This window comes from Dreissena polymorpha, chromosome 2, assembly GCF_020536995.1.
Source record: "Dreissena polymorpha isolate Duluth1 chromosome 2, UMN_Dpol_1.0, whole genome shotgun sequence".
NCBI lineage: Eukaryota > Metazoa > Mollusca > Bivalvia > Myida > Dreissenidae > Dreissena > Dreissena polymorpha.
This window is the reverse complement of record NC_068356.1, coordinates 125,372,297-125,399,914: the sequence shown is the minus strand read 5'-3', so window position 1 is coordinate 125,399,914 and position 27,618 is coordinate 125,372,297. Positions and strand designations below refer to the sequence as shown.

Genomic DNA, 27,618 nt, shown 5'->3' with positions numbered 1-27,618 from the left:
GCCATTATCCATTTAGAAATCGTAAAACTCCTTTGAGTGAATTCACATTTTTGTCAGCCGTCAGCCATCTTACTTCCTGTGTTCGTAACGGTTGAATTGTTTCAAGTCAAGGATGTCGGCAACGAACAGAAAACGCCCACATCATTTCATGGTATTATACACCGCTCTTGTAAATGTCATAACTTAACTGCGCTTTATGTTTAATTCTAATTTTAAATCAAAGATGGCAGCCATTTGTCTGTTTTACTGAGTCAGTTGTTAAGTTGACGTTCGAATGTAGCTAAGTCATAATGACGTCATTGACCAGTTATTTCGTCACCGACCACTTTTTGCCCATGTATTCTTGGTCATTGGCCGATAGTTGGTACATGACCACCTTACGACCATTTTTCGACCGCTGTTCGCCCCAGATTTATGGTCGATCCCATCACAGAGTATATAAGGAGCCAATTTTTGCTCCGAGTCGGTCTCGCTCAGTCTTTTTATAGGAACCAACTCCACGTCATTTTTAAATAGAAATCTAACTTAAAAGTCTTTCGAGTACGTGGTTTGATTGCTTTAACTTTTAAATGGTTTATTTTAATACTTAATACTTTACTAACAGTCTAACATAAAAAGTAACTATTTAAGCGTAAGCTGCATGTTTTGCATTAATGCACTTGATCTGTCTTTGATCAGCTGATTATATTAAATATTTTTAATATCGCTATATTGGGAATAATCTGTATCTGTTCAAGAGGATCAGTGTAACTAGTACACATAATTTGTTAGACAGTGGGTGCCTGTATACATGTATACATGTAATATTATATAGTTTTTTTAACACAAAAGAAACGGAAGTTAACAAATAAAATAAAAAAAGTTAACCGTTTATTGTCTTAGTCATTTAATTAACCATCCATAATTTATCTGTAAAGTAACAATAAATAGATCTACGCAATCGGCAGAACGGTACATATTATTGGCGTCGCACTGAAGTGCGGCGACTAGTATGTAATGCGTTTTTTTCGCTTATGGGAGAAGTTATTTTACGGATCAATGTATATATTTTTGTTGTCAGAATATCTTGCATAGTGTTGATTTTTTGTGTCAATTAGTGTAAATAAGTACTGCATTTGTGCCTATTACATTAACTACAACATTTATTGCCAATAATGCAAAGCTTATTCTTTTAATTAATAATGATCACAGGGACTGGGCAATAATAAAAGATCACAACAAACTGGGCAAATACGCGAACCGGTGAAACTTTCTGGTTTTGTATTAAAACAAAACTTCTTTGTTCCACTATCCTAGCAACCACCTAATTACTAATAAAGGCGCTATAGAGCGCGAAGCGCGACACGTATTATTAATTGTAATAATGAGTCTTGATAAAGGAAGCAGCCGCTTATCAATTAGGAGAACCATCACAGCACCCCAGTCTCCTTACTATCAAGTCCTCCTACAGGTTTTTTTTTAAGAACCACATATAGAAGGCCTGACCCGTATCTTGCCAATGGTATGGACCCTTTGGTATGGACCTTTAACCCCGCTCACTATCCAGCGTTTAAACTTCCGGGTTTACATTTAAAACGACTATTAATAGCTTATTAATATCTTAGTTAGAAGAAGATTTTTCAAGCGGTGCCGTAGTGTAGTGGTTACACGCTCGCTTCACATGTAAGAGGCTCAAGGTTCGAGCCCCAGTAGAATCAAATTATTTTATTTGTGTTCTATGTTAACTTTTGTTTTGATGTAGACATTTTAGTTTAAATAAATATGCTGTTTTATTGTAACCATTTTTTGTTTTTATTTTGCCCATGAAATATATGTGTAAGATGGTGGGTGGGGGGTTCGTAAACACATTAAAACTTTTACAGTGTTTTCATATCAATGAGTACTCAAACCCTATCGTAAATGAGCAACGTAAGATTAGTTCAGAATCATCTCCTCTTGAAATTGAGAAAAATATGAAATTACGCTAACAAGATGAAGCAGATTTTTTTAAACCTACACAGTTTTGTTCCATTAATGAAAACTGCACACGGATGCCAGTAAAAAAAGGAAACCAATGTAAATAAAATGAACTATAAAATATTTGGGGGTTACAACACAAAATCATAGAAAATGGTTATTTGGGGGTTATAACACAACATCATAGATAATGGTTATTTGGGGGTTATAACACAAAATCATAGATAACGGGTATACCAGTATCATTTTCTATTTTGATTTAAATGCTCGGCCAATATATTAATATTTAGGCCACGACTTTTTTTTTTATTGGTTTACAAAAATTATTTTGAAAATGGTCCATCGGGCGGTCGAAAAAAAAAAACATCATTGGAAAAAAGAGTTAATGCTAATAACATCAGAACAAAGACAACATATCTTTTATAACCTTAACACAGAGACAAACAAGAGCACCGCCTTGCGGGTGCAGACCGCTCATCTATTTTCTTTTTATACATGTAGGTGAAGGGACTCTCATTTTCAATCACAAAGGAGGGAGGGGTGGAGTGAAGAGGGGTGCATTGTGTGGAGGTGTGGACATTTATTACATTATCTTCCAAAAATGCCAAAAAAAGGGGGAAAAAAATCGGGAAGGGGGGGTAGGGGGTCGGAGGGTATGGATTCTTGGGTGCGATGGTTGGACGGTATTTCAAACATAAAATAATAAAAATAAATATTTGTGTTTTTTTAACCGTTTAAAAAAAAATGAGGGGGGGGGGGTGAGGGTGGGGGGGGGGGGAGTATAGTGTGAGGGTGTGGTGGTTATTTGTGAGATGATCTTAAAAAAAAAAAAAAAAAAAAAGAAGAAAAAATTTTGGGGGGGGATTCGGGTGGGGGGTTGGGGGTTGGGGGGGATTCTTGGGTGCGATGGTTGGACGGTATTTCAAACATAAAATAAGCAAAATAAATAGTTTTGTTTTTTAACCGTTTAAAAAAAAAATGGAGAGGGGGTGGGGTGGGGGGGTATAGTGTGAGGGTGTGGTGGTTGTGAGATAATATAAAAAAAAAAATAGGGGGGGGGATTCGGGGGGGGGGGGAAGTGGGGGGGGGGGAGCACGGGCGATGGTTTGGGTGGAGTTTATTGTGGTATGTCAGGTAAGAGTTGTTTTGTCAAAGTATCAATCAAATCTAATCATAAATAAAGAAGTTATGGCAATTTTAGCAAAATTTAATAATTTGACCTTGAGAGTCAAGGTCATTCAAAGGTCAAGGTAAAATTCAACTTGCCAGGTACAGTAACCTCATGATAGCATGAAAGTATTTGAAGTTTGAAAGCAATAGCCTTGATACTTTAGAAGTAAAGTGGATCGAAACACAAAATTTAACCATATATTCAAAGTTACTAAGTCAAAAAAGGGCCATAATTCCGTAAAAATGACATCCAGAGTTATGCAACGTGTCCCTTTACTGTACCCTTATGATAGTTTGCGAGTGTTCCAAGTATGAAAGCAATATCTATGATACTTTAGGGGTAAAGTGGACCAAAACACAAAACTTAACCAAACTTTCAATTTTCTAAGTATAAAGGGCCCATAATTCCGTCCAAATGCCAGTCAGAGTTACATAACTTTGCCTGCACAGTCCCCTTACGATAGTTAATAAGTGTTGAAAGTATGAAAGCAATAGCTTTGATACTGTAGGAATAAAGTGGACCTAAACACAAAACATAACCAAATTTTCAATTTTCTAAGTATAAAAAGGGCACATAATTCTGTCAAAATGCCAGTCAGAGTTACACTACTTTGCCTGCACAGTCCCCTTATGATAGTTAGTAAGTGTTGCAAGTATGAAAGCAATAGCTTTGATACTTAAGGAATAAAATGGACCTAAACACAAAACTTAACCAAAATTTTCAATTTTCTAAGTATAAAAAGGGCACATAATTCTGTCAAAATGCACGCCAGAGTTATCTAACTTTGCCTGCCCAGTCCCCTCATGATAGTAAGTAAGTGTACCAAGTTTGAATGCAATAGCATTGATACTTTCTGAAAAAAGTGGACCTAAACGCAAAACTTAACCAAACTTTTCAATTTTCTAAGTATAAAAAGGGCACATAATTCAGTCAAAATGCACGCCAGAGTTATCTAACTTTGCCAGCCCAGTCCCCTCATGATAGTAAGTAAGTGTACCAAGTTTGAATGCAATAGCATTGATACTTTCTGAGAAAAGTGGACCTAAACGTAAAACTTAACCGGACGCCGACGCAGACGCCGACGCCAAGGTGATGACAATAGCTCATAATTTTTTTTCAAAAAATAGATGAGCTAAAAATCAAATTATGCAATGAAACACATCTATATCTTCAAATGAAATGAGTCCTAACAGCACCTTATGTAACATCAGGCAATTTTAAACACTCCATTACATGACATGCGTTCTTCTCCCATTAAAACGAAAAACTGCGCTTCATTTCCATAATTGGATGCGCACCATTACGCAATGCGATGCCCGTTGCATAAATCTTATATAAGATAAACTACTCATACACAAATTACCCGGTATGTGTTTGCTCTTACTCGACTTATGAGATCGTACATGAAAAAAAAAATCGAGGTAGATCGATCCATGCGTCGTCGCGGTAATGTTTGTCAAAGTTGTTGTTGTCATGAAAACTCGTTGATTTACAACGCAAAACGTCTTATTTGAACTGACGCGAATTAATTTAATCATATTTGTCAACTTCGCTTTTGCTTTATTTTGATAATTTAATCCAAAGTTTAATGTTAGCAAGTGTTTTTTTTTACTGGAATTGTAAACAAGGAGTCAGTTAAAGTCTTCCGAAAATGTGCAGTCTGTGTGAATTGACAGTTTGACGTCATCAAAGGAAAGCCGCTTTCTGTCGGAAGCAATAAAGCGACATATTTCGCGCCGAAAAAAATGGCTTCCTTTGTCTAGCAATCAACATGCCGAACCAATCGTGTGTTTGTTTCTCAATTGCAATCCTCCAATTTAATAAAAGCACGTGCATAGCTCCGCCTTCGAATCTTTTGCAGAGAACGGAGGCGGAGTTTAACGGTTAATTGAGCTAGTGTTTTACACAAGTTGAGTTCCGATTTGCCGAAATTACTCGGCCCTAAGCATTGAAACGACAAATACATTTTTCAATGATTTTCCGAGAAATACCGATTTGTTCCGATTTCCAAACTTTCTGTACAGTTCCTATAAACTATGGCGGACGTGTTTACAAAATTCCTAAACACATATATCGTAAATAATGGCAGTGTTTTATTGGATTATTTATACTTATTATCAAATACTATCGGGTTTGTTTAATATAATTAACATGTTAAACAATATAGTTGCGTCACAGACACGGAAATAAATTTTGATGGGGTCGACATTTGACTGACGCTGATTTTCTTATTGTCTGTAATTTTTGCCCGAAATAAATTTTGAGAAGTGCCCATAAAAGGACTGGTACATAATGTGTCACATTGAAAAATATCCCGATCTCTGCAATATATGTGAACCAATCGTTGATTGTACTTACTTGATTTTATTCGCAACCGTACTCAAACCGGATCGTTTTTTTTCTCATTTCGCTCATTTTGAAGTGCGGTCGGGAATAAAATATTTTAAAAAAAGACGATTTTCCGCTTTTATTTTTTTTCCCATTTTCCAAAAATTAGGGTCGGCGGTTTTGTAAACCAAGAAATATAAAAGTCGTGGCCTTACAGTAGAAAAAATCGTTCCATGTAACTTCATTGAGTGCGCAAATTTGCGCAATTTGATGCTTTGCATCAATACTTATCTTGTGGATTAATGAAATGTTTTCAAAAGGCCATTCATGAGGGAAAATTGCATGCGCTATAGATCTTTAAAAAATAGAAGAAGGACATTCAAATGTCAAACTAAATTGTGCATTTATGTTGAGTATTAAGGGGAAATTATTGTACGTTTCAATTATTTTACAGGTTTTTAGCAAACCAATAAAGTTAGTGTAGGCGTCATATTTGACGAAACAAACCACTTAATTACAAAGATATATCTATGTATAATGCATGTTACGTCCGTATCGTTTATTTAATAAGACCCCCGATAATGTTGTAGAACTTTAGGTCCAACCCTTTTTCCATATAATACTTTGTGAATTGTAATTCATTTGTAATTGTCAATTTGGAAATAAAATATGTTTAAACTAATAAATCGCTTGGAATAAAACAAATGCAGTCGCTGCGCTCCTTTACAGTAACCGTGAAATAATCATGTACTTTAAATCTATTTGTTAAAGCTCTATAGACCGTTCCATAATTAAGTCATTACATAATTATCTCCCCTAAATTCTCTCCGCGTCCGCCATTACACTGCTGCTTAACAATCGGTAATATATATAAGTGAGCACCGATTATTCAACGGATGAATTTCTTTCTAAATTCTAAGGCCGTCATTACATGGTCTTGGTTGTCTTGGAAAACTAACACATTGACACATTAAAAAAAGCATTTAATTAAATTAAATGCAATATTTTTCATTTGATTATTTGCATCAATCTTTAAATCGTGTATGCCTTTGCATTCCAGTGTTTAATTGCCCCTTTGTTCTGCATAATCCGATTATCTCGTTTTGATCAGATATTGTCCAGACTTAACTAACCACATGGTGTTATAAACCACACTGGGTGGCAGATGACAGTCTGGTCATTAAACACAATTGATGATGCCACCATGTCTCATCTTCCTGGTAGTATTAAGCAGTCATTAGGTAAGATAATTTACCTCCAACATACTTAACAGTTGCGTAAATAAGATATGTTACATATTTTACAAATTAAAAGTTATGTCCAATATAGAATGTCAGAAATTGTACACCGTAAAAATACTAGCCCGTTTAATTTATGAAAAGTAAAGTATTAAAAAAAATATATAAAAATAAAACATTTAACGTATTTAGCGGGTATCGGTTAATTAAAACTACGTCATTCCGTATGCAGATTTGATGTTACGGCAATGCACGAACGATATCATAAAACAATAAATTACATTTGACACCAAACAGAGGTAAAAAATATTTAAAATATATATATATATGTATATAAATATATGTGTGTTAAAATGTTAGATATGTGTCACTCATACTCACTAGTAACGAGTTTTCAATATACATGAGTACACAGTTCAATTTGCATCATATGAAGTTGTGTTTTTTCAGTTGTATGTTAATATTCCTCAATAGCGTCATTCTTTGTACATAACCCATCAAATGAAAATTACATGTAAATACTGTCATGTCCTTTGCTTTTAATATGGCTTTGTAGTATGTTTATTTTCAAAGCACTCCTTACACTTTCTAACACTCATTTATTTATCACACTAGCGTACTCATGCCATTGATAATTAAATTTTTATAATTAGATGTATAACTATTGTAATTTATTGAAGCTTTTCTGCAAAAAAAATATTACGGCTTATGCATAGATTCTTTATTGTGTCAAATTGTCGGCCTTTCAGTCTTCAGATAATCTTTAATTTGATGCTTATGCCGCGTTTTTAAAGTTGCAAATAAATGTATTAATAAATTCGTTTAGCGCTTAATAATATATTTTTGAAATATTATTTTGGTGTTTTTTTATCGGAGATTGTTTGTGTGGATTAATTGACTAAACATTTGGTGTCGTTATCCATATGTTTTGCGTTACTTCAAAGACCTATAAAATACAATTTTTAGTATTTTTAGCTTTATAGCTGTTAAATGATTCAAAGATGAAAATATAGATATATCACATAGATCGCATTCTCTTCATCTTCCGAATAATCACATAAAAGGTCGTCAAGATCAATATCACTCTCTCATGATAAAAAGCTCGTTTTTTAACGTGACAAAATTCCATCTAAAAAAATAAATATAAATCCAAACCACCATTTTTTATCTCTGATATCAGTAAGAACAAGAAAAATAATGGAAGGCGTATCAAAAATATCATACTTAATATAATATGTAATGATTTTGGAATGTAGATTTTTACCAAATGAGATCAATTACAAACAATTAGCGGTAATTAATTGCGCGATAATCTTTTATAAGTATTAATTAAAATATAATCTGCTTGATGTTGCGGCTATTAAAATCAACACAACAATACATGCGTGAATTGTTTGTGAAACGTTAAAAGTAACAAGTCTAATCAAAGACATAGTATGAGCGACTGAACCGGCAAATTTTTGCCGATGATTACCACTTGATTACAGATAAAAAACAAATACACGAAAGCATTTTAAACATTTTATTTGTAACAATCAATCTCAACTTCAAACAATCATTTAAACAACAAAAATGTGATAATCGCCTCACATTAATTCATTAAGTGATTTATTTATCCGACAACGGTGAAGCGGGTATTCTATACGTCTTTGGCTTTTGGAATCGCAGACTCGCACAAGTTAGCAGCAGTGTAATGGCGGACAGTCACGTGACTGACAATATGGCGGCGGTCAATTTATCGATTATGGAACGGTCTATTGTCGGGTACCCTGCCTCTTTTACCCGTTACGTAGTGAAAGGGGAGGGAACCCAGACTACGGAGTGAAAGGGGAGGTAACCCAGACTATAAGCTCTATTGCATCGCAAGCCGAATGCTTTGTGAACCGCTCTCGATTACGTCACCTATAAAGAACCATTACTCTGTGTCTTTGGGGAGATCCAATGATCGCTTACATCGAATGACTTATTAAAAGAGACATTCATATTTACCCATTTATGCCTAGTGGACTCTCCCATTCTGCTAAATTGGATCAGTTTATTTCCAGAATTAGGGGTGTCTAGTATATCTGTTTCTACATTAAGAATATTACTTGCAGAAATTTCTTTAAGCACAAAGCGTAGACCCTGATGAGACGCCGCATTATGCGGCGTCTCATCTGGGTCTACGCTGTTTGCAAAGGCCTTTTTCTAGACGCTAGACATAAATGTGTTAATTGTTTAACACTTCTATTTTTCTTGGTGGTTTCTGTTGCGTTTCGTGTAAAAAAACTAATATTAGACTTATTGATAACAGATTTTGATGTTTTCCACTGAAAATGATGATGTAATAGCTGGTCACGTGTTACATTACGTACCTATAAACACTGACGTTATGTATACATATAAAATGAATGTTATTGATGTGTTAACTAAGTTTCATTTATGTATGTGATATGTTTTCTCTGGTTTCTATCATAAAAGCGATTAGATACGATTTTGTAAAAGAACGCAAAACTGATAAAATGTTGATGAATAAAAGAATATAATAAACGTGCAGAAAAGGTAGTTCGAGCACATCAATGAAATAGTAGCTTTTAACCATTGGAAATATTTTGTGTTTGTACATTCGAAAACTCATTCACATACAAATGAACTTCAGCTGTTGTGAAATTCCAACTTATCTGTGCGGATGTTTTTAGGGCACAAAGATATAATTTTAGATGTGCAACAACATAAAAAATTAAGCATTATATGAATATGATTATACACTCATCAACTAACATGTAAATCAAACCATGTTTGTCTTTTTCTAGTTTCGAACGATTAGCTTGAACAAATGCGGAAAGCGGCTGCCCAACTGTTTAATAAATAAAATGTAAATTCACCTACATTTATTAAAGTACATGCATCTACGTGATATGAAATTTTCTTGAAAATAACTTTTGACCATTGAAATTAATAAAATACCTAACTTATTTTATAAAATGTTGCATTGGGAAAATGCATTAGCCTACGTTTACGTTATAACTTTGTAATCACATGATATTTATTTTTAATAATCTTTGGACGACTTCGTTCAGTAAAAAAAAAAGATATCCAGTTCTCTTGATGATCATTTATAACGTGTGTTACTAATGGCAATGCGGCTTTAAAACTCCAAACAAAATAACAACATGTTCTGCTGCTTTATTATCTCTTAGTTTATATGTAATGGTCAAATGTTCACCTTACCGTCATAAACACGTGATAGTAGCAGACGATCATGATGCCTTGTGGGACAAAGAAGCAGAAGATCGTGATCGTGATTACGTAAGAAGTGTTAGATACACTTACATGCTTCCAGTTAAGCCCACAAAAAACACCCGACGCCTCTAGCCCATAGCTGCTCCAGCCTTTTAAGGGACACACGGCCCAAAAAGGGCAAGCCCAAAACACCCGGCAACGCTTGCACAGGCGACTTTGGTCGTGATTTTGGGCGTCAGATGTGGCTTGGTTATGACGATGTACCTGTCTACGGTGACCGCCAATAGAAGATAAAGCTGAAACAGTCCAAACAGGTAGACTACGAATCCCACAAGAACACACGCCGCGTCCCCGGCGAACCAGACTCCGTTGATAGCCGATGTCGAACAAAGGGGGGTTCCCAAGCAGATCATGCACAGATCACCAATAGCCACGCCAAGGATAAAAATGTTTGTCGGGGACAGCAAGTGTTTATTTTGGTAAATGTATAAAACACCAACACGTTTTCTACAAAACCGAAAAATCCAATAAACACCAACACACCGCCAACGATCTGATGTGCCCATTTCGGATAATTTAGCCTCCGGATGTCAAGAGCAGAAAGGTCTGCCAGCAAGTCCTCAGTTGTATTGTTGTGCGACATCGTATGGTATTCTCGAGTTCCGATAGGAGATTTTTATGACTTCGAAAGGTTAACGTTTTTCGAACAGTGAAAGTCGCTCTAACATTGCTTTTATCCATAAATTACAGTATCATCACATAGCATTATTTTAACAATGCAAACCATGCAATACGATATTCAAATGGCAAAGTATATCCGTGTGAAATATTGCACTTTATTTCTCAAATGATGCTCCCGATTCTAGACTAAGCAGCTGAATAATGATATATTCCGTCATGGCTCCTGCTTTTTCGCGATTGTGCATTTTGGCTGACAAAAGTACCTATTGTTGAGCCCCTAGTCTCCGCACAACTTTGATACTAAAATATAACCTTTTCTAATTAGCCAATGGTATCCTATGGTCGCTGAAAATGACCAATATAGAAGAAAGAAAAAAAACATTGATAATTGAACAGAAACATGTCCTCAATCAGAGTTCATTGTTCGGATACTGTTATAATTACCATTATATTACAATTTCCCGATTATGACGCTTATGGCGCTAATTGGTCCCACGTGGAAATTTGCTCAATACCTGACTCCGCTCTGGCAACACATCAATGGTCAAATTGTTGCAAAGAGAGATAATGTCCTTTTGATTTTAATAATTTTCCTAATATTCAGCTGCCAATAAATTACTGTTATATTCACGTCCCGGTATAGTCTTAAGTATTAGACGTCATCGATTGTTAAGCCTGTTTGTATGGCGTACCATAAGCTTGTATACTGATGAATTCTTCCAGTTCCAAAGAAAGAGTAATTTAATCCTAACGAAGATTCATTTATTCCTTAGGAAGGTTCATTCATTCATAATGAAGATTAATTTATTCCTATGAAATATGTATGGAGATTCATTAATTATTAAGAAAATGTGTATACCTCATAAGGAAGATCATTTATTTATAAGTAACAAATTTTGTCTTAACAGCCAATCAAAATCCGTGTAACAAAATCAGCGGATAAAACGCGAACAACTTAAAACAAATGCTGGTATTTATTGTTATTGCTGTGAGAATATATTACATCTTTATTAATTGAAAACTTACTTCAATGTAATTTTTAGATTTTGTTTCATATTCTAACACATTCCATTTTTACACACGAAAGTAGCTAACATGTAATTGTGTAATGCAGTTTGCTCGGTTTTTTGTATGCTAATTGAACGTTACATGATTAAAACAAACACGAGTGTCTTTACAATTCCTTTAACATTGCCTGATCCCAAGAATCAACATAACTTATCCGATACCGGTTACTAGAAAAAATGTATCTATTTAGGGAAAAATCCGTTTAACAAATATAACCAAACATATCTCGCTTCCAAACAAAATCCGAATCTAAACAGTTGAATTATACACGATTCAAAGGTTAACATGTGTTTTATTATTCGCACATACTCGACAAGTGAAGCCATATTATCAAACATTATGGGCTATTTTTAGTTAGTTTTGTTTATGTAAGAACAATCAACCTCATGAAAAGTATTTCCTTAGCAGCAAGTTGTTTGAATGACATTAAGTGTGCATTCTTACATATTTGCATTTAATAGTTGTTAAATGCCTTCGTTTTTGTTTAAACAGCAACACAAGAACAAGTACCGTATTTGGGCGGTGCTCTGTTGAAAGGGGGTTTAATGCATGTGCGTAAAGTGTTGTCCCAGATTAGCTTGTGCTTGTGTTTTCATCTTGATATATGTAAATGTATCTGACATTTAAACAACATGATTACTGAATTACTGGAGAGAGTATATACATAATGCATTAAAAAATGCATCAACTGTACAGTTAACTAAAAGTCTTATCCGTAGTGCTAATCTTAAAGGGGCCTTTTCACAGATTTTTGGCATATTTTGAAGTTTGTCATTGCTTTTTATTGATAAATGTAAACATTGGATCTAAAAAGCTCCAGTAAAAATTCAAGAATAAAATTAAATAAAAGGAAAAAAAGGAGCGGATTCCTGGAGTTACTCTGAAGTAAAAATGCATTAGCCCTCTCGGCTATTCCGCCGGGTATACACAAGTTAAGTATTTTATACCTTATATAAGCAATCTTCGTCGTTTCATACATTTTAAACGACAACAACAGAACTCTCCAAATTATCAATCGTTTCGCGTTGCAACACTTTATAATTTTTAGGTTTTCAAATCGTCAAAAGATACATATAATGGCTATATTGGACTATGGTAAATGTTCAGTAATACTGTTTCCTCACAAATATCATAACTAAAATGAAAATTTACGAATCTGAAACAACTTTTTTTTCAATTTTGTCAATTTACCAAACCGTGAAAAGATCCCTTTTATATTCATTTATAAGATTAAAAACTGCCTTAAAAACAAGAATTTTAAGATACTAAAATGAAATATCGTGACTGTTGCCAACATTGTAAAATGCCGATAAAACACATACCACCACAGGCCAGGCCTGAAATGAACTGATTAGCACCAATGATATGTACTATATCATATTCTTAGGAAATTATAATGTTTCCTTGTACAATATGTAAAACAGTAAGATCAAGTAAGACTAAAATAATGAATAATCTAAACATCTGGTAGCATAATCAAGAAATATGGTAATCAATGGCACGTATACTGATGGTCATCACAGGGGGTTGCAACACAGAACAATTGACCAAGACTAAGACACTGTCAGTGTACATATAACAGACCACCTCTACTGCCCAACTACACTATCTATACAAATAGTTATTTCTAGATAGAAGTATTTTGTAACAGGTTTTGGCAGTCTCATACATAACACTTTCATTTGATTTTTTTTTAATCCTGGTATGACATATTAATAACGTTGTTGTCTATTTCTGTGGCCTTACGTAATAAGACATTTCTATCGTCAACATAAGCAGAACATTTAAGTATTACATGAATCTCATTTTCGATTGATAAATTGCAAGTTGGACATAACCGTAATTTTTCAGGTAAATTCTCATATCTTCCTGTTTCTAGTTGAATAGCACCCCACACCGGAATTTAGCAAAATCAGATCAATATTTTATGGGCATTTTAGATTTTACATTACTTTCTGTATCAAAATACTGCTTTAAAATACGATATGTTCTAAGTTTATTCCTACCAGTACGGAATGGACCTTGTTCACTCCGTATTGAATCTTTCCACTTTTCTATGTATTTATTCATGGATACAGATTCTACAGGATTACATAATTGCTTGGAGGTAATTGTTGCACATTCATAAAGATAATGCAACATATCAATACTTCTGAAATAAGATTTAACATACAATTGTCAATTTTTGCAGTTATTATTACTTCTATGACAACATATTGAGAACACTTTACTATTAATTCTAGTGTCGTCCAAACGTTTCAATCTATGCAATTGCTGAACAACAGATCTCCATTGTTTCACATGTGGTGGTTGTCATGATAATTCACCATAGAGAGCACTGTTTGGGGTATATTTGCCCAAACCCAAGAAAAAGCGCATCGCTCGACTATGGGCTGCATTTATGCGAGAGAATGATCTTATACCCCACACTGAGGCCCCATAGGATATGACTGACCAAACAGTGCTATCATATAGTTTCTTAAAAACATTGTATGGCACTCCGCCTATAGATTTACATTTGGCAATGAGTAACCCATGGGCCCAGTCTGCACTTTGGGAGACACTTTTAGCAGTAAGATCATAATCAATGACCTCATTTAATAACAGCCCCAAGTATGCATACCTGTCAACCACTCTCAACTCATGGTGTCCACATGTGAAATTATATGAAGTTCGGTTGACCGATTGTGTTCTGAAGTGTATAATATTACTCTTTTCAGGGTTAACATTCATATGAATCTCAGTACACCATTGATATTAATTATCAGGCATGAATTGTAAATCTTCTTCATTTTCTGCTAATAGAACAATATCATCTGCATAAAATAAAATACATATTTTACTACTATCAATTGAACACCTGTTTCTAGGTCTTTAAACGTACAGCTAAATCATGTATGTACAGATTGAATAAAAGGGGAGATAACGAGCACCCCTGCCTCAAGCCACACTCAACATTAAACCAATCTTTGCATAAACCATTTACTCTGACACATGATGTAACATTACTATATAGAGACTTTAAAGCATCTAAAATCTTTCCTCCTTTACCAATATCTGGCTGAGATAGTTTAGTCCATAAAATGTTTCTATCTTTAAAATCATACGCCTTTTTGAAATCAATAAAAACAGAAAATGTTGATAACTTTAACTTCTTTCGTTTCTCAATAATATTAGTAAGTGTTGAAACCTGATCAATTGTGCTTCTCTTTTTACGAAAACCATTTTGTTCATCAATTATAATATTTTCATTTTCAAACCAATTGGGTAATCTGTCATTCCAAATCGAACAATATAATTTATACATTGTGCAAGAAAGTGCAATACCTCGATAAGATAAAGGATCCCTTGGATATGACGTATTATTTGTAGGAATAGGATAAATAATCATTTTGTTTCATTCTGATGGAATAATACCAGCATTAAAACATACGTTATATAAAACTTGTAAAAATGACACAGAAAAATCATTTTGTAAACTCTCAACGGCTATATTGTCAATACCACACGCTTTTCCTTTCTTAGCCTTAAAAGTAGCTTTTCTTTCTTCTTCAATAGTAATACTTCTATTTAGAATTAGACATCTATCTTGCTTAAAATCAACTGTAGTAGTTGCTGAATTACTGACACTAGGTATAGAACCTTCAGATACAAATAATTGACTAAAATCTTGCTTCCATTTAGACAAAACTTGCTCTATATCTGTAGATACAGACCCATCTGTTAGTTTCACTTTTGAAGTAAAGTCTTTGACCTTGATTGAGAATCGCCAACCCTACCAATGGTCTTCCAAAACTCGGTATTATTATCATCGCAGTCAGACAACACATATGTCGTTAATTTCCGCGAATTGTGTGCGATGATATCAATAGACCAGCGAAAGAGCGACTGACCGAAAACCACATAATAGTTGCAATCAAATAAACCGGAAATATATGTTCACTTTAATTGTTGTAATGTAGTTGGATTGCAAATGGTTTGGACTAGGTAATTTTCAAGGTATTTTTAATTGTGACGGCGTTATAGTGTGGTTATGTACACTTTTTCATAACGCCCCTGTTTACAAAGAATATATTGAAAAGGCACACATCGATTATTATATAACGTATATATATGGAGATGTGTTGCGGTGTTAGGGTGGGGTATATAACTGTGAATGAACCATCTTTTTGGGGGGATGGGGACTTTATAGTATGTCTGCTTCGTTCTGCATCGTAGCTAGGCGCACACGCCGAAGTCTCCAATGGGAATATGTATGTCTGTTTGTATGTCTGTGTATCTGGTTGTTCACACATATATACATATAAATAAAACGCTATACAATATGTATTTCAATCATTATTATGAAGTTTACAACCGATTTTTTATAAATATTTTTTGCACATAGTCATCAATAACGCCTAAATACCAAGGTGTCTGCATTTGTCCTTTGATTTGTTATATGGTTTTGATTTGCTGTTAAAACATGGGAAACAATCCCAATAGACTGAATCAAAAAGATAGAATTTTTTCTAAGAAAATCACAGTAAGAATACAAATATTGTAGGTATAGACATTTTACGCGGCCAAAAAGTTTCAAAGTCTTCCTCGGGAAGAATTCACAAAATTAGAACCTTGTACGCCATACGTTTGTTTATGGGAAGAATACGCGCCGCAGTGTAAAAACCACATATATATGACCCGCGTAATAAATATTATGTCGGAAATGCGTCTTACATCATATGCGGCAAGAGTAGCTCTAGCCGAGCCAGCGCAGTCTGATCAGGAACTATAATGTCCGATACTGAGACAATGAAACCTTGCGTGACCGTTTAGCGGACAGCGTAGCTCCTGGCCGGAGTGTGCAATTGCGCAAGCTGGTCCGGATCTACGCTGGCCGTTTATGGCATAAGACCAAATATCGCACGACGCATGTCATATAGGAGTATTCCAGCCTCAACTTGTGCAGTCGCATGTTATGGCAATGTCTGATTTTAAATGAAGTCTCATTCAAATATAAATCCTGGCTAAATTAACGAAACAACATATGCTTACATAAACGATGATAAGAAAATCATGAACACATAAGTACACATTATTTGTATGTAAGTTAGTTGCCTATGAACGTTAGCTAACACCAGTAGATTCAAATATTAGATGTTCACAGCACTAATGTGTTAGAAATCGTGAATATATAAATGTCAATGTCGTCGTTTATATGTTGAAACATTAGTAGAACATTTTCGCCCGGGTCGTTATTATACGTTTGGACACATGATCTATTCAATGTGAAGTCCATACTTAATGTAGGTGGTGGCAATGATGATAGTCACAGTGATGTTGCTGATTTTTTTCATTTATGATAAAGACTATGTTGATGCTTATTGTACAACTGCTGGCGATATTCTAATGTTGCTGATGATTAACGATTGCGATGCTGCTGGCTATTACCCTACTGCTACTGATTAAATAACTGCTGATGATATCAATTCTGCTGATTGTAATAATGCTGATTAAGATGCCGTGGTCTTGCTACCGATGATGATTCTGCTGGTCTTACTACATACGCTAAGAAACTTCACACATACAGAGGAAAGAATTGATATTAATCACTCTCTGGGAAAAACGGCCTTAATGCGTTTGCTTTATGTGTCGTTTTAGATTAGCCTGTGTACGGACGACATTTTCTGTATTTTTTTGGTTCAAAGGACGTTTGTTTTTAACACAATCCAGTTTATACGAAAAGTGTCGTTCCAGACAGGCTTATATGGGAAATACTTACCGTGCATGCATTTAGCCCAATCGCACATTATCGGCCCTTTCCGTCAAACATCGGATAGGTACTGATAATCTGCGAGGGGTACCGAATGACATTAAAGGTGCCTTTTCACAGATTTTGGCATTTTTTAACTTATTCATTAAATGCTTTATATCGATAAATGTAAACATTGGATCGTAAAAGCTCCAGTAAAAAATCAAGAATAAAATTAAAAAAAAGGAAAAGAACATTGCCCTGACCAGGTTTCGAACCAGTGACCCCTGGAGTCCTGCCTGAGTCCTGAAGTAAAAACGCTTTAGCCAACTGAGCTATTCCGCCGAGTATGCTTACTCGACGTATTTTATACCTTATATAAGCAATCTTCGTAGATTCACAAAATTTAACGACAAAAACAGAACTCTCCAAATTATTCAATCGTTTCGCGTTGCAACGCTTTATAATTTTTAGGTTTTAAAATCGTCAAAAGATGCATATAATGGCTATATTAGACCATGGTAAATGTTCAGTATTACTGTTTCCTCACAAATATCATAACTAAAACGAAAATTTGCGAATCTGAAACAACTTTTTTCAATTTTGTCAATTTACCAAAGCGTGAAAAGATCCCTTTAAGCCAAGTTTTCACAGAGACCGACTCAAATAAAGGTTAATTGGTCCTTTACAACGAGGATTCCGTTTAATGTTATGTCATGTGGAAGTAAAGTTCTGATGTTTGAACCAATCTTCTACTCCATATATAGAGGGAGTGAATCTAATTATTATACTTCACAAATAGTTACATGACTTGGAATGGTATCGAGACGGCCATGGCATTCCTTAATTGTGCGTTCAACACATGCGTTCTATGTAAACAAGCGTTCAAACCACTCCTCAAATCACGTTGTCACAATTAAATATGTTCGTAATTGTGAACAATCGCTTTAAATGACATGGGCGGCAAACTTGTGCCGAATACGCTTAACCCAAACTAGCGTCGCGATTTACATTTAATGCGAAATACGCGACAGAACAAGAAAGCTGACATTCGGTGTTATTGCGTCGTTTTTTCAACGAAAAAGAAGCCACTGGACAAATGCACGGGGATATTTAAGCATACCATATGTAAATGGGGTAAAATATGGTTCTAGCAAAAAGATGCGAGCGTTATTAAGTCCGAATACATACGATTCGGACAAGCTTTCGCACAATTTAAAAATTCGTCCATTCAAAGGTAAAATTAACTTTATTTTCAAGGCACGTTGTAAAGTGTCATGACGGTTTCAGTAAATAAGACTTTACCATTGTATGCGCAGTAAACAACGCCGAAATCTTGCATCGTAATTAAATGCTGGGATAAATACACATCTGAAAGGTCATAACGAATGTTTACAGCAAATAAAGCAGTGAAAGAGCTTTACATATTTCACAGTAAGTTAAAGTTTATATCGAAAGTATCGAATTGTTAGTCCCCGTAAACGTAAAACTAAATTTTCACCATCACGTAAAAACAATCTCGATCATTCGCAAAAATCATGTTTATGCTTTTGTAAAGACAATTAATTTGACTATTTTTGAAACGTGTAATGCAGCCATGATGTTGTTCACCCGCCGTTTGCATATAAAGGGAAGTAACTAGTAACCACTAAGCAACATTCCTTCAATCGAAATTCCTTAAAGTGGACCAATAGTCAGGATTTTTCCGTATTTAAAGTAATACCTTTTTTTTATTTACGATTTTCATCGTGTTTGATGTAACAAGTTTATTTCACTGAAAATCGAAACAGAAATAAATAAATATATAGATACTAAATCAAGGAATAAAATTAATGAAAGTGTTATCTACAGTCAACAAAAAAGAACAATAAGAATATCTGCGTTATATAAACAAAAGTTTCAACTACATAACATGGCATTTGGGTGAAGATTTATACCATTTAAATGCTTTTGAATGTCACACAAAGGTTCAGATCCTCCTAGGGACAATATTACCCAAGCTCTTGCGAGGCGGCATAGCAGCGCCACCATCAGCCTTGTTCTCGCTCGCGAGCATCCGGGTCTCTTTGGAAATGATCGCAATGCCAACCTTGTTCTTCCGCCAACAAAACAAGTAACTGACGAACTTCTCCCGGAACTTCCTGTTCATGAACGTGTAGATGACGGGGTTGATACAGCAGCTGGCCATGCTGAGGCTCTGGAAGTAGAGTTTTAGAGTCTCCATGTGCCGGGTAGTGGTGGCGAGCTTCTCCACGGAGTTCAACACCATGATGGGGCTCCAGCAGACGATAAACGCCAGCATGACGATCAACAGCATCTTGATGACGCTTTTTTTCATGTCGGCGTTCCGGAGAGAATTCCGGCGGCTGCCGACGGACTTCCGGAACCACAGTTGGTACCCGATCAGACCGTACGTGGTGGACATGATGACCAGAGGGACGATAAAGAGAACCACTAATGTCATCCACAGCTCCAACGGAACCTTGTACTCGTTTTCCGGCCAGACGCACTGAAACATATCGTCGCCCTCTGGTGTCTTTTTACAGTCGACCATCACAAGCGTGTAAAACACGGCGTTCGGCACACTGCACACCAGCGACACCACCCAGATAAGCACGAGGAATATGCCAGCCGGCGTCGGGTTCTGAAGGCATTTCAGTTTATGCGGATGGACGATCGCGATGTATCGATCCATGGCAATGGAGCAGAGCGTCAATGAGCTGCAAGCGACGGAAAACGTCATGAAGAAAGGCACCAGCTTGCACGCGAACCCTCCAAAAACCCAGTGAGACGTAAAGACGGAGCCAATGTTAAACGGCACACAGGTCAGCGTGACCATCAAATCAGCCACGGCGAGTGAGAGAATATAAACATTGGTGACAGAGCGCATGTGTTTGTCGAAGGCGAAGGTCACAATGACCAGTGAGTTCCCCACAAGAGACATGGCGGTGATGATGGTGTAGAGGATCACCAAGACGACGCGGGATTCAATTACCAATGTGCTCTGTTGCTGGCGCTCGTGCTGAGTGCGGGCGTATAGTTCGGGGAACAACCGGGCACACTCGTCCTCGGGGTTGGTGTGGCTACACCTGATGATGGTCTCACACAACACCTGCATGAAGCCCTCGTACGTATCGTTGCTCGAAATAGACATCCCCTCTTTCGTCGTGATCTTTCCCTTCGTCACTGCTGGCATTGAGTATCAGTAAAGATTTAAGATTGTGAATGATTTTTAACCTCCAATAAACTAACCAAAACAATGGCAAACCACCACGGAATCGTAAGAAAGTATTTTTGTAAAATAGTCCAATATACTTAATCAAATCGCTCTTTCTATAGCGTTGATTGCTTTTCTTAAATTATGTGCTTACCCTTTCGTGTTTCTGTACAAAATGAGTTCCGAATGACGACGTTCTGCTGCCTTCCTCGAAGTGCCATATGTTGGTTCGCCCCGTATCTTTGCTTATCAGTCTTGCGTGCCGACATGTCATCGTCATCCAGGATTGCGATTCAATTTCAACTACTCCATTATCACAACCACTGTTATATTATCTCCGTTTCGCCTAAACGGGATTACAATCATGAATACATTCTCAATCAATCAATTAAAATAATTTGCACATTCTGTTTTATACAATTTTTAAGATGAACATGTGACCATTGGTACTGTTTAATCTAAAAAATCAATTAAACAATTCAAGTTTGTGCGGCGTTTTAACTAATTTATTAAAATACAATATGTTCATATGTTTGTCAACACGCCCATTAAAAGCGAAGGGCAATAAAGCAGTGTTATTCAATATTGGCAAAAGATCAACTCATTTTAATTTTAATAAACAAGTATGACAATTAACAAGTATTCTACCAAAGTCCAAAATAAACAATATGGGAGTTTACAAACAAGCTTTGTTCGCGCAGTATTTGATAAGACGCACCTATGCATTAACCTACATTTTCAAGACCGTCCGATTGTCTGTTTGATCTCATAATAATACTTGAGATCCAACACCATTACTACAGCAACGGCTGGTGAACTAGTTTCCTCAACAGATGGGACTCGTCATTCGTATCAGTCGGTCAACACTCTGTGTAGATAACCACTCGGTCAACACTCTGTGTAGATAACCACTCGGTCAACACTCTGTGTAGATAACCACGACCAAGTTCAGCCGCGCTCCGAAAAAACGGGGCTTAATGCATGTCCGTAACTTGTCGTCCTAGATTAGACTGTGCATTCCGCTCAGGTTAATCAGGAACGACACATTCTCTTTTATGGATTTTTTTTCGTTTGGAAGGATTTTTTTTCTAAATGAAAATCCAGTCTAGGCGAAATGTGGCGTCTCTGAGGAGCCTTTTCGGACTGCACGGCTTATCTCGGACGACAATTTACAAACATTCATTCAGCCTCGTTTTCATAGCGCGAGGCTAAAACTTGCAAGGAGGTGGTTTCTACCACGTTAAGCAAATGCGTTGGAAGATATTAAGCCAGCAACCAATTTGAAACGGAGGTCTACATGATTATTATCGTAATGTTATATATTAGGTTACAAAATTATAGCAATTACATTTAAGCACGATCTGCTGGTATTTTGCATCGAATGGAAATATTGAATTATTTATCTCACAAAGTTCATCAACTAAATGATTGAGAATTCTTGCATACCTAGCGATCTTTTAACAAACCACTTTCCTGAATAGAAAGTCGATTCATTTACTACGGTAAAGAATTTAATACCGGCAAATTGAAGTTAAGATATTGGATCAAGAAAACAATAATATTTTTTAGCGTTTCAATAAACCTACACTGACAACTAAATACATTTTTCAAAAAGAAGATTTAGATCATGTGTGCTTCATACAATATTATTTTTTGATTTAAAAATAAAGAAAATCATTTTAATATAGAGCATTAACACAAATTTTAACAAGACATTTTTTTAAACATCGTTTTTATAATAAAACACACTTAATTAAGATTAAGATTTTGTTCTGGAAAAAATATGTCGACTTTTATCAAAACGTTTCTTGATCATGTTTTTTTTTAAATGGTTGAAATCGTATTTGGTAATTTAAACATGTTGGAATATCTCAATATATAAGCTTCATCTTTCTTACAATTTTACAGCAGTTTTTTTCATATAAAGCTCACGGATATAAAACATATTTGCGTGAAAGTGTAAAATAACATTATATCAGTACAGATTTAACGAAAATGACATACTGTTTATTAAAGAAATATCTTAAATTATTTATCAACTCAAAAACCAGCATTTTTTCATCGGGAGTTCATGTTAAAGCTCTAAAGTGAATTATTCCACGGAAAATGCTTTGTAAAAGCTTACACATAATAATATATACAAGCATATCGTAATTCATCACTTAAATAAAAGTAACAACCTGTTTTGAAATATACCCGGTACATGAGATATTTTTAAGTCAATGGTGTTTCCCATTATACTCAGACAGTACTTTCACGCCTTGGTTTCTGAGATTTCCTCCGTCCCTACCGGAAGTACTGCTTCTAACTGCGAAGTTGTCTTACGGCTCTCAATGGACAGACATGCCGTGTTCCTCCGTGCAGGTAGCGGATGCACACGACCCTTGCGGCACGTGATAAGCGTCTGGAACGCGCGCCGGAATTTCTCGTTCATGAACGCGTACACGAGCGGGTTCCAGCACGTGCTGCTTATGGCGAGACACTGCAGGTAGCGTCTGACGCCCATGTTCAATTGGTTCGCTTTCATGAGACTGCGTTCCGCGATCGCATTAAACAACAACAACGGACTCCAGCACGTTGCGAAAATAACGACGACGACGACCAACATTTTGATTGCTTTCTGCTTCAACTTAAGACGGCCGTCGAACGTTTTCCTTGACGCCCCGATGGGTCGCTGCATCCAGAGCTTGTAACAGATGATCGTGTAAAGAATTGTTATGAATATAAAGGGGCCGATGAAAAGTACCGGAAGTGAGACCCACGAGTCCATGACTTCCCGGAAGTATCTAAGATTCTCCGCTTTGCAGACAACCTTGGTTTCCGCTCCGAATTCCGCGCAGGAAGACAATTCCGTGGTTTCGTAGAAAAACGCGTACGGAATTGACGTAAGTGCAGACGTCACCCAAACAACCACTTGTAGAACTGTCGCTCGCTGTGTCGTCTGCCAGACTTTTAATTTCAGAGGATACACGATCGCGTAATATCTGTCAAACGCAATGCAGCACAGCGTCAACGTGCTGCAGGTAACACAGAACTGCGTGATACAAGGCATCATCTTGCACCCGAACTGTCCAAAGCTCCAGACGTTACGCAACAAACCGCAGATGTTGAGAGGGATACACGTGCACGTTACTGTGAGGTCACTAGCCGCAAGAGACAGGATGAAAACATTTGTAACGGAACGCATGTGTTTGTTGAATATAAACGTTAGAACGACCAGTGAATTTCCACAGAGAGACATTATAAAAATAGCGACTTGTAGAACGGAGAGTATAACTTTGCTTAAGGCTGGAACTGCAAGAGACAGCTGCCGCTCTGAGTCAACCAGCCGCCACGTCTCGTAATAGATCTCCTTGCAGATTGAAAATATGTTCATCTCGACTCTGTTCTCGCAAAACGCGTACTTGCAAAGCACTGACGGATGATAACCGCCAAACCCGTAAGAAGCATTTCCACTTGACGTTATGTTGGTATTGTTTGCGAGGTCACAGTGGGATGCTGTGGTGTTATGAAATCCAAAACTTTCAGCCATTTTATATTACATACGTTTTGAGACTTTTAAAGTAAAATCCACACGAAACGTTTCTTAAACTAGCACTGCAAAGTACAAGCGTTAAAATGAACGCTCTGAATAAATCTGCGACTTTTCTGAATTGGAAATCTATTGGAGTCTTTCAGCGCATCTAATGCTAAGACAACAACAAACAGAAACGTTACATTTTTCATCCGAAACCTAATAATGTCTTTACGTTAGAAACATTTAAATAGCACAGTAAACATTCTTCAAGAATGCTAAAATTAAGAAAACAAGGTTTCAACAACTCGATGTTTAATGTTAGTTCACAGAATCGGCCTTCGAAAACATTGTAAATAGAGCCGTATAAGGAATCCAAGAATCGTTTCCGGTCCGTCTGTCAGTGTTTGCGAAAGGGTTATCTGGCAGCCTCAGTCTGTTCACGATAAGGCGATGGCATTTGTGATTGACGTTATTGGAATACATTTAATGCTTGCATAATAGGTTATTGAATGACGTCAAGAATAAATCGACCTGATGATGTCAGTCATTTGATATATTAAATATTTTAAATACATTATTTTGTACCGCTGACCATATTTAAAGACATATTTATTTTATATGTTCGTGTTTGTTTTCTAAACATGGTTGTTGGTCTCATCCATACTATTTTTCTGCGTTTTTTTGGAATACACTCGGTAAGACCAATTTTTATCTTTCACGTTCTTGCCTTTTTGATATCTAAGTATCGTAAGGTTGCTTTTAATCTGTTTTGTTTTTCATTATTATCTGAAAATGAACTGAAAACATACAATTAACATATTTTTTCGCAATATTTTAAATATCTTTTGAATGCTGATCTATTCGTGACGGGTCATTTTTTGAGTCTCATATCAAGACATTCTGTAACCTAGCCTTATACATCCTTTATGAACATTTTTTAATCAAAAACTTTTTTAAGACAATGGCCAGTTTGATTAAAAGTAGTTTTACCATTCATACGTTTTCTCTGTTTAATGATTTACATGTGTTTTATCTGAATCTTCATTAATAATAAGTATATCAATACTACTACTACTGCTGCTGCTGCTGCTACTACTACTACTACTACTACTACTACTACTACTACTACTACTACTACTACTACTACTACTACTACTACTACTACTACTACTACAACGCACATGAATTGAGCACCGTTTTCAAAGAGCTATTATTATTTAAATTGTGATTACTTTTGATCCATAGTTCAAAGTAACAGAAAAAAGAAATAAAAACATGTATATTTCCTTTTTTTCTATTATGTACTAAACTCTTGTAAATAAATAAGGTGCTTTAAGTATGGACAATAAAAAGGCAAAATCACTAAGAAAGATACTCGGCATGTAAATTAAGTAAGATGATATGAACTGTATAAAGTACGCAATGACCAATGTGTTCGATAACGTGCTTTCTCGGGCCCCACGATCGGTTATATACAATTAAAAATACGTGTTATTATTATTGGAAATTGTTACGGTACGCTTTGTAGCTTGGTATGCTAGTTACATGATTAACCCATTTATGCCTAGTGGACTCTCCCATCCTTCTAAATTGGATCAATTTATTTCCAAAATTTGGGATGTCTAGTATATGTATTTCTATATTTAGAATATTTCTTACAGAAATTCCTTAGGACAAACAGCACAGACCCAGATGAGACGCCGCATCATGCGGCGTCTCATCTGGGTCTTCGCTGTTTGCCAAGGCCTTTTTTCTAGACGCTAGGCATAAATGGATTAAAAGTTTGAGGTATTACGCGACTTATTTTACTTTATATTTTACTGGCAGAATATAGTTAAAAAACATTTTTTTACAATTTAATACTTAAATAAAAAATATCTTCTGGAAAAATTGATGATACTATACCTAATATTCCTATATAAATGAATACAAACAGCTAGATTATGAAATTAGAATTACCTTTAATACTAGTACATAGTTCTATGAGTTTAATGTTTCCGCTGCAGCTATTGCCGCTGTATAGATTATCACAAGAAATCTAGGTCAAAAATGAGCTTAGACAGCCACGCCGACACAAATTGACCAAAATAGATAAAGTTTGAATTGAAACATAAAAATCACATCAAAACAAGTTGGTTCATTTTATTGACATATTAAATTTACGAGAAAATGCACAGTAAATGATTAAGTTCCACCTTCTTATAAAGGGGTAGAAAAAGAGTTTGTATCATGTGGATAATTACATTTTCTACATTCTAAATGTACACTTATCGCACATTTAATTTCGCATAAACACAGACTCGTACATAATACATGCGATTGGAGATTTAATAAAATTTGACAATACCCTTGCTAATAAGAAGGTATTATTTTTATATAATATATTTGTACTTTTAAAGACAAAAGCTTAACTATGTCGAAGTTTCATTTGGAAGATGTTTTGATTTCATATAAAAATAATCTTGAACGGTTGTGCGATGATAGTTGAAAGATAAATACGTTTCATAACCGATTGGAAATACGAATGTGGTTTAATTACGATGCACTTAAGTATGCGTATAATTGCGTGCAATTCGAATGAGAACAAAAGAATGAACTTACGTCTAATTTAATGTTTATTGCATTGAGAGGTAACATTTATTTTGAAATAAATATGTTTAACCGGGTATTTATATCAATATAAATATATGATATGTAGCCGCGATAGTTCGGTTTCAAACCACCCTGTTTTGTCCGTTACAAACACATTAACACACTACCAACAAATTATACCAATCGAACTATTAAAATCATGCACACTATTGCACGTGTCACTTGTAAATGAGACATACGTTTTGGTGTAATTGATTTAACGTGACTCCATCAGCCCATAATCAATCACATCACCGGAAGCGATGAATACGTTACTTATAACGTTCAAATTGGTCAACTTTTCGCATTCCGATATCTATTTACTTGCCATTTTTAGAAAACATACAACTTCTCCAAATCATACGTTTACTGTAAGTTTCCCAACATTTACTGCGGTATGACTTGACATGTTGTAATAACTTATTACGTGTTCAAAGTTACGTACGGGCTTTCCATTAGTTATGCGTAAAGGAAGTTTGTTAAGTTAATTATACGACGAGCACAAAGATTCTTCATTGCCGATAACGTTAAAACATGCGTTAATGATTGCCAAAATTAAACGAGTCATGCTCTGTGAAACAGGTTATTAATGAATCTGCCTAAAGTTTCGTCCCACAGGATTTCGGGGACGACACTTTCCACCTAAAAGGTATTTTATATATGAAGAGACATTCATTACGTGACAAATACCATATCAGCAGAAAATGTCGTCCCTGATCAGCCTTTACGGACTTCACAGGCTCATATAGGACGACACTCTTCGCACATGCATTAAGCCATATTTTCCTACATCGTGGCTCTAATGTATTATGCGATTGCACTTTCTAGAAGAAGTCGTCGACGATCACGTCAGTATAA

The 27,618-nt window shown here is 35.7% G+C and overlaps 3 protein-coding genes across 4 annotated transcripts in view; all 3 read right to left on the bottom strand.

The window, feature by feature from the left end:
• Positions 1–18,629: 18,629 nt before the first annotated feature.
• LOC127868882 (gastrin/cholecystokinin type B receptor-like) lies at positions 18,630–20,921 on the bottom strand. Its single transcript, XM_052411021.1, has one exon. The coding sequence runs from the start codon at positions 20,589–20,591 to the stop codon at positions 19,365–19,367; it is 1,227 nt and encodes a 408-aa protein (XP_052266981.1). The 5' UTR covers positions 20,592–20,921; the 3' UTR covers positions 18,630–19,364.
• Positions 20,922–21,141: 220 nt separating this feature from the next.
• Positions 21,142–24,254, bottom strand: LOC127868881 (QRFP-like peptide receptor). Its single transcript, XM_052411020.1, has one exon. The coding sequence runs from the start codon at positions 24,142–24,144 to the stop codon at positions 22,867–22,869; it is 1,278 nt and encodes a 425-aa protein (XP_052266980.1). The 5' UTR covers positions 24,145–24,254; the 3' UTR covers positions 21,142–22,866.
• Positions 24,255–26,731: 2,477 nt separating this feature from the next.
• LOC127868879 (extracellular serine/threonine protein kinase FAM20C-like) overlaps positions 26,732–27,618 on the bottom strand; it is a 24,743-nt gene continuing 23,856 nt past the window's right edge. For both annotated transcript variants that reach the window (XM_052411019.1, XM_052411018.1), the window contains exon 10: positions 26,732–27,618. This exon is cut by the window's right edge and continues 249 nt beyond it. In XM_052411019.1, coding sequence (XP_052266979.1) covers positions 27,585–27,618 — 34 coding nt within the window. In that variant the 3' untranslated portion in view covers positions 26,732–27,584.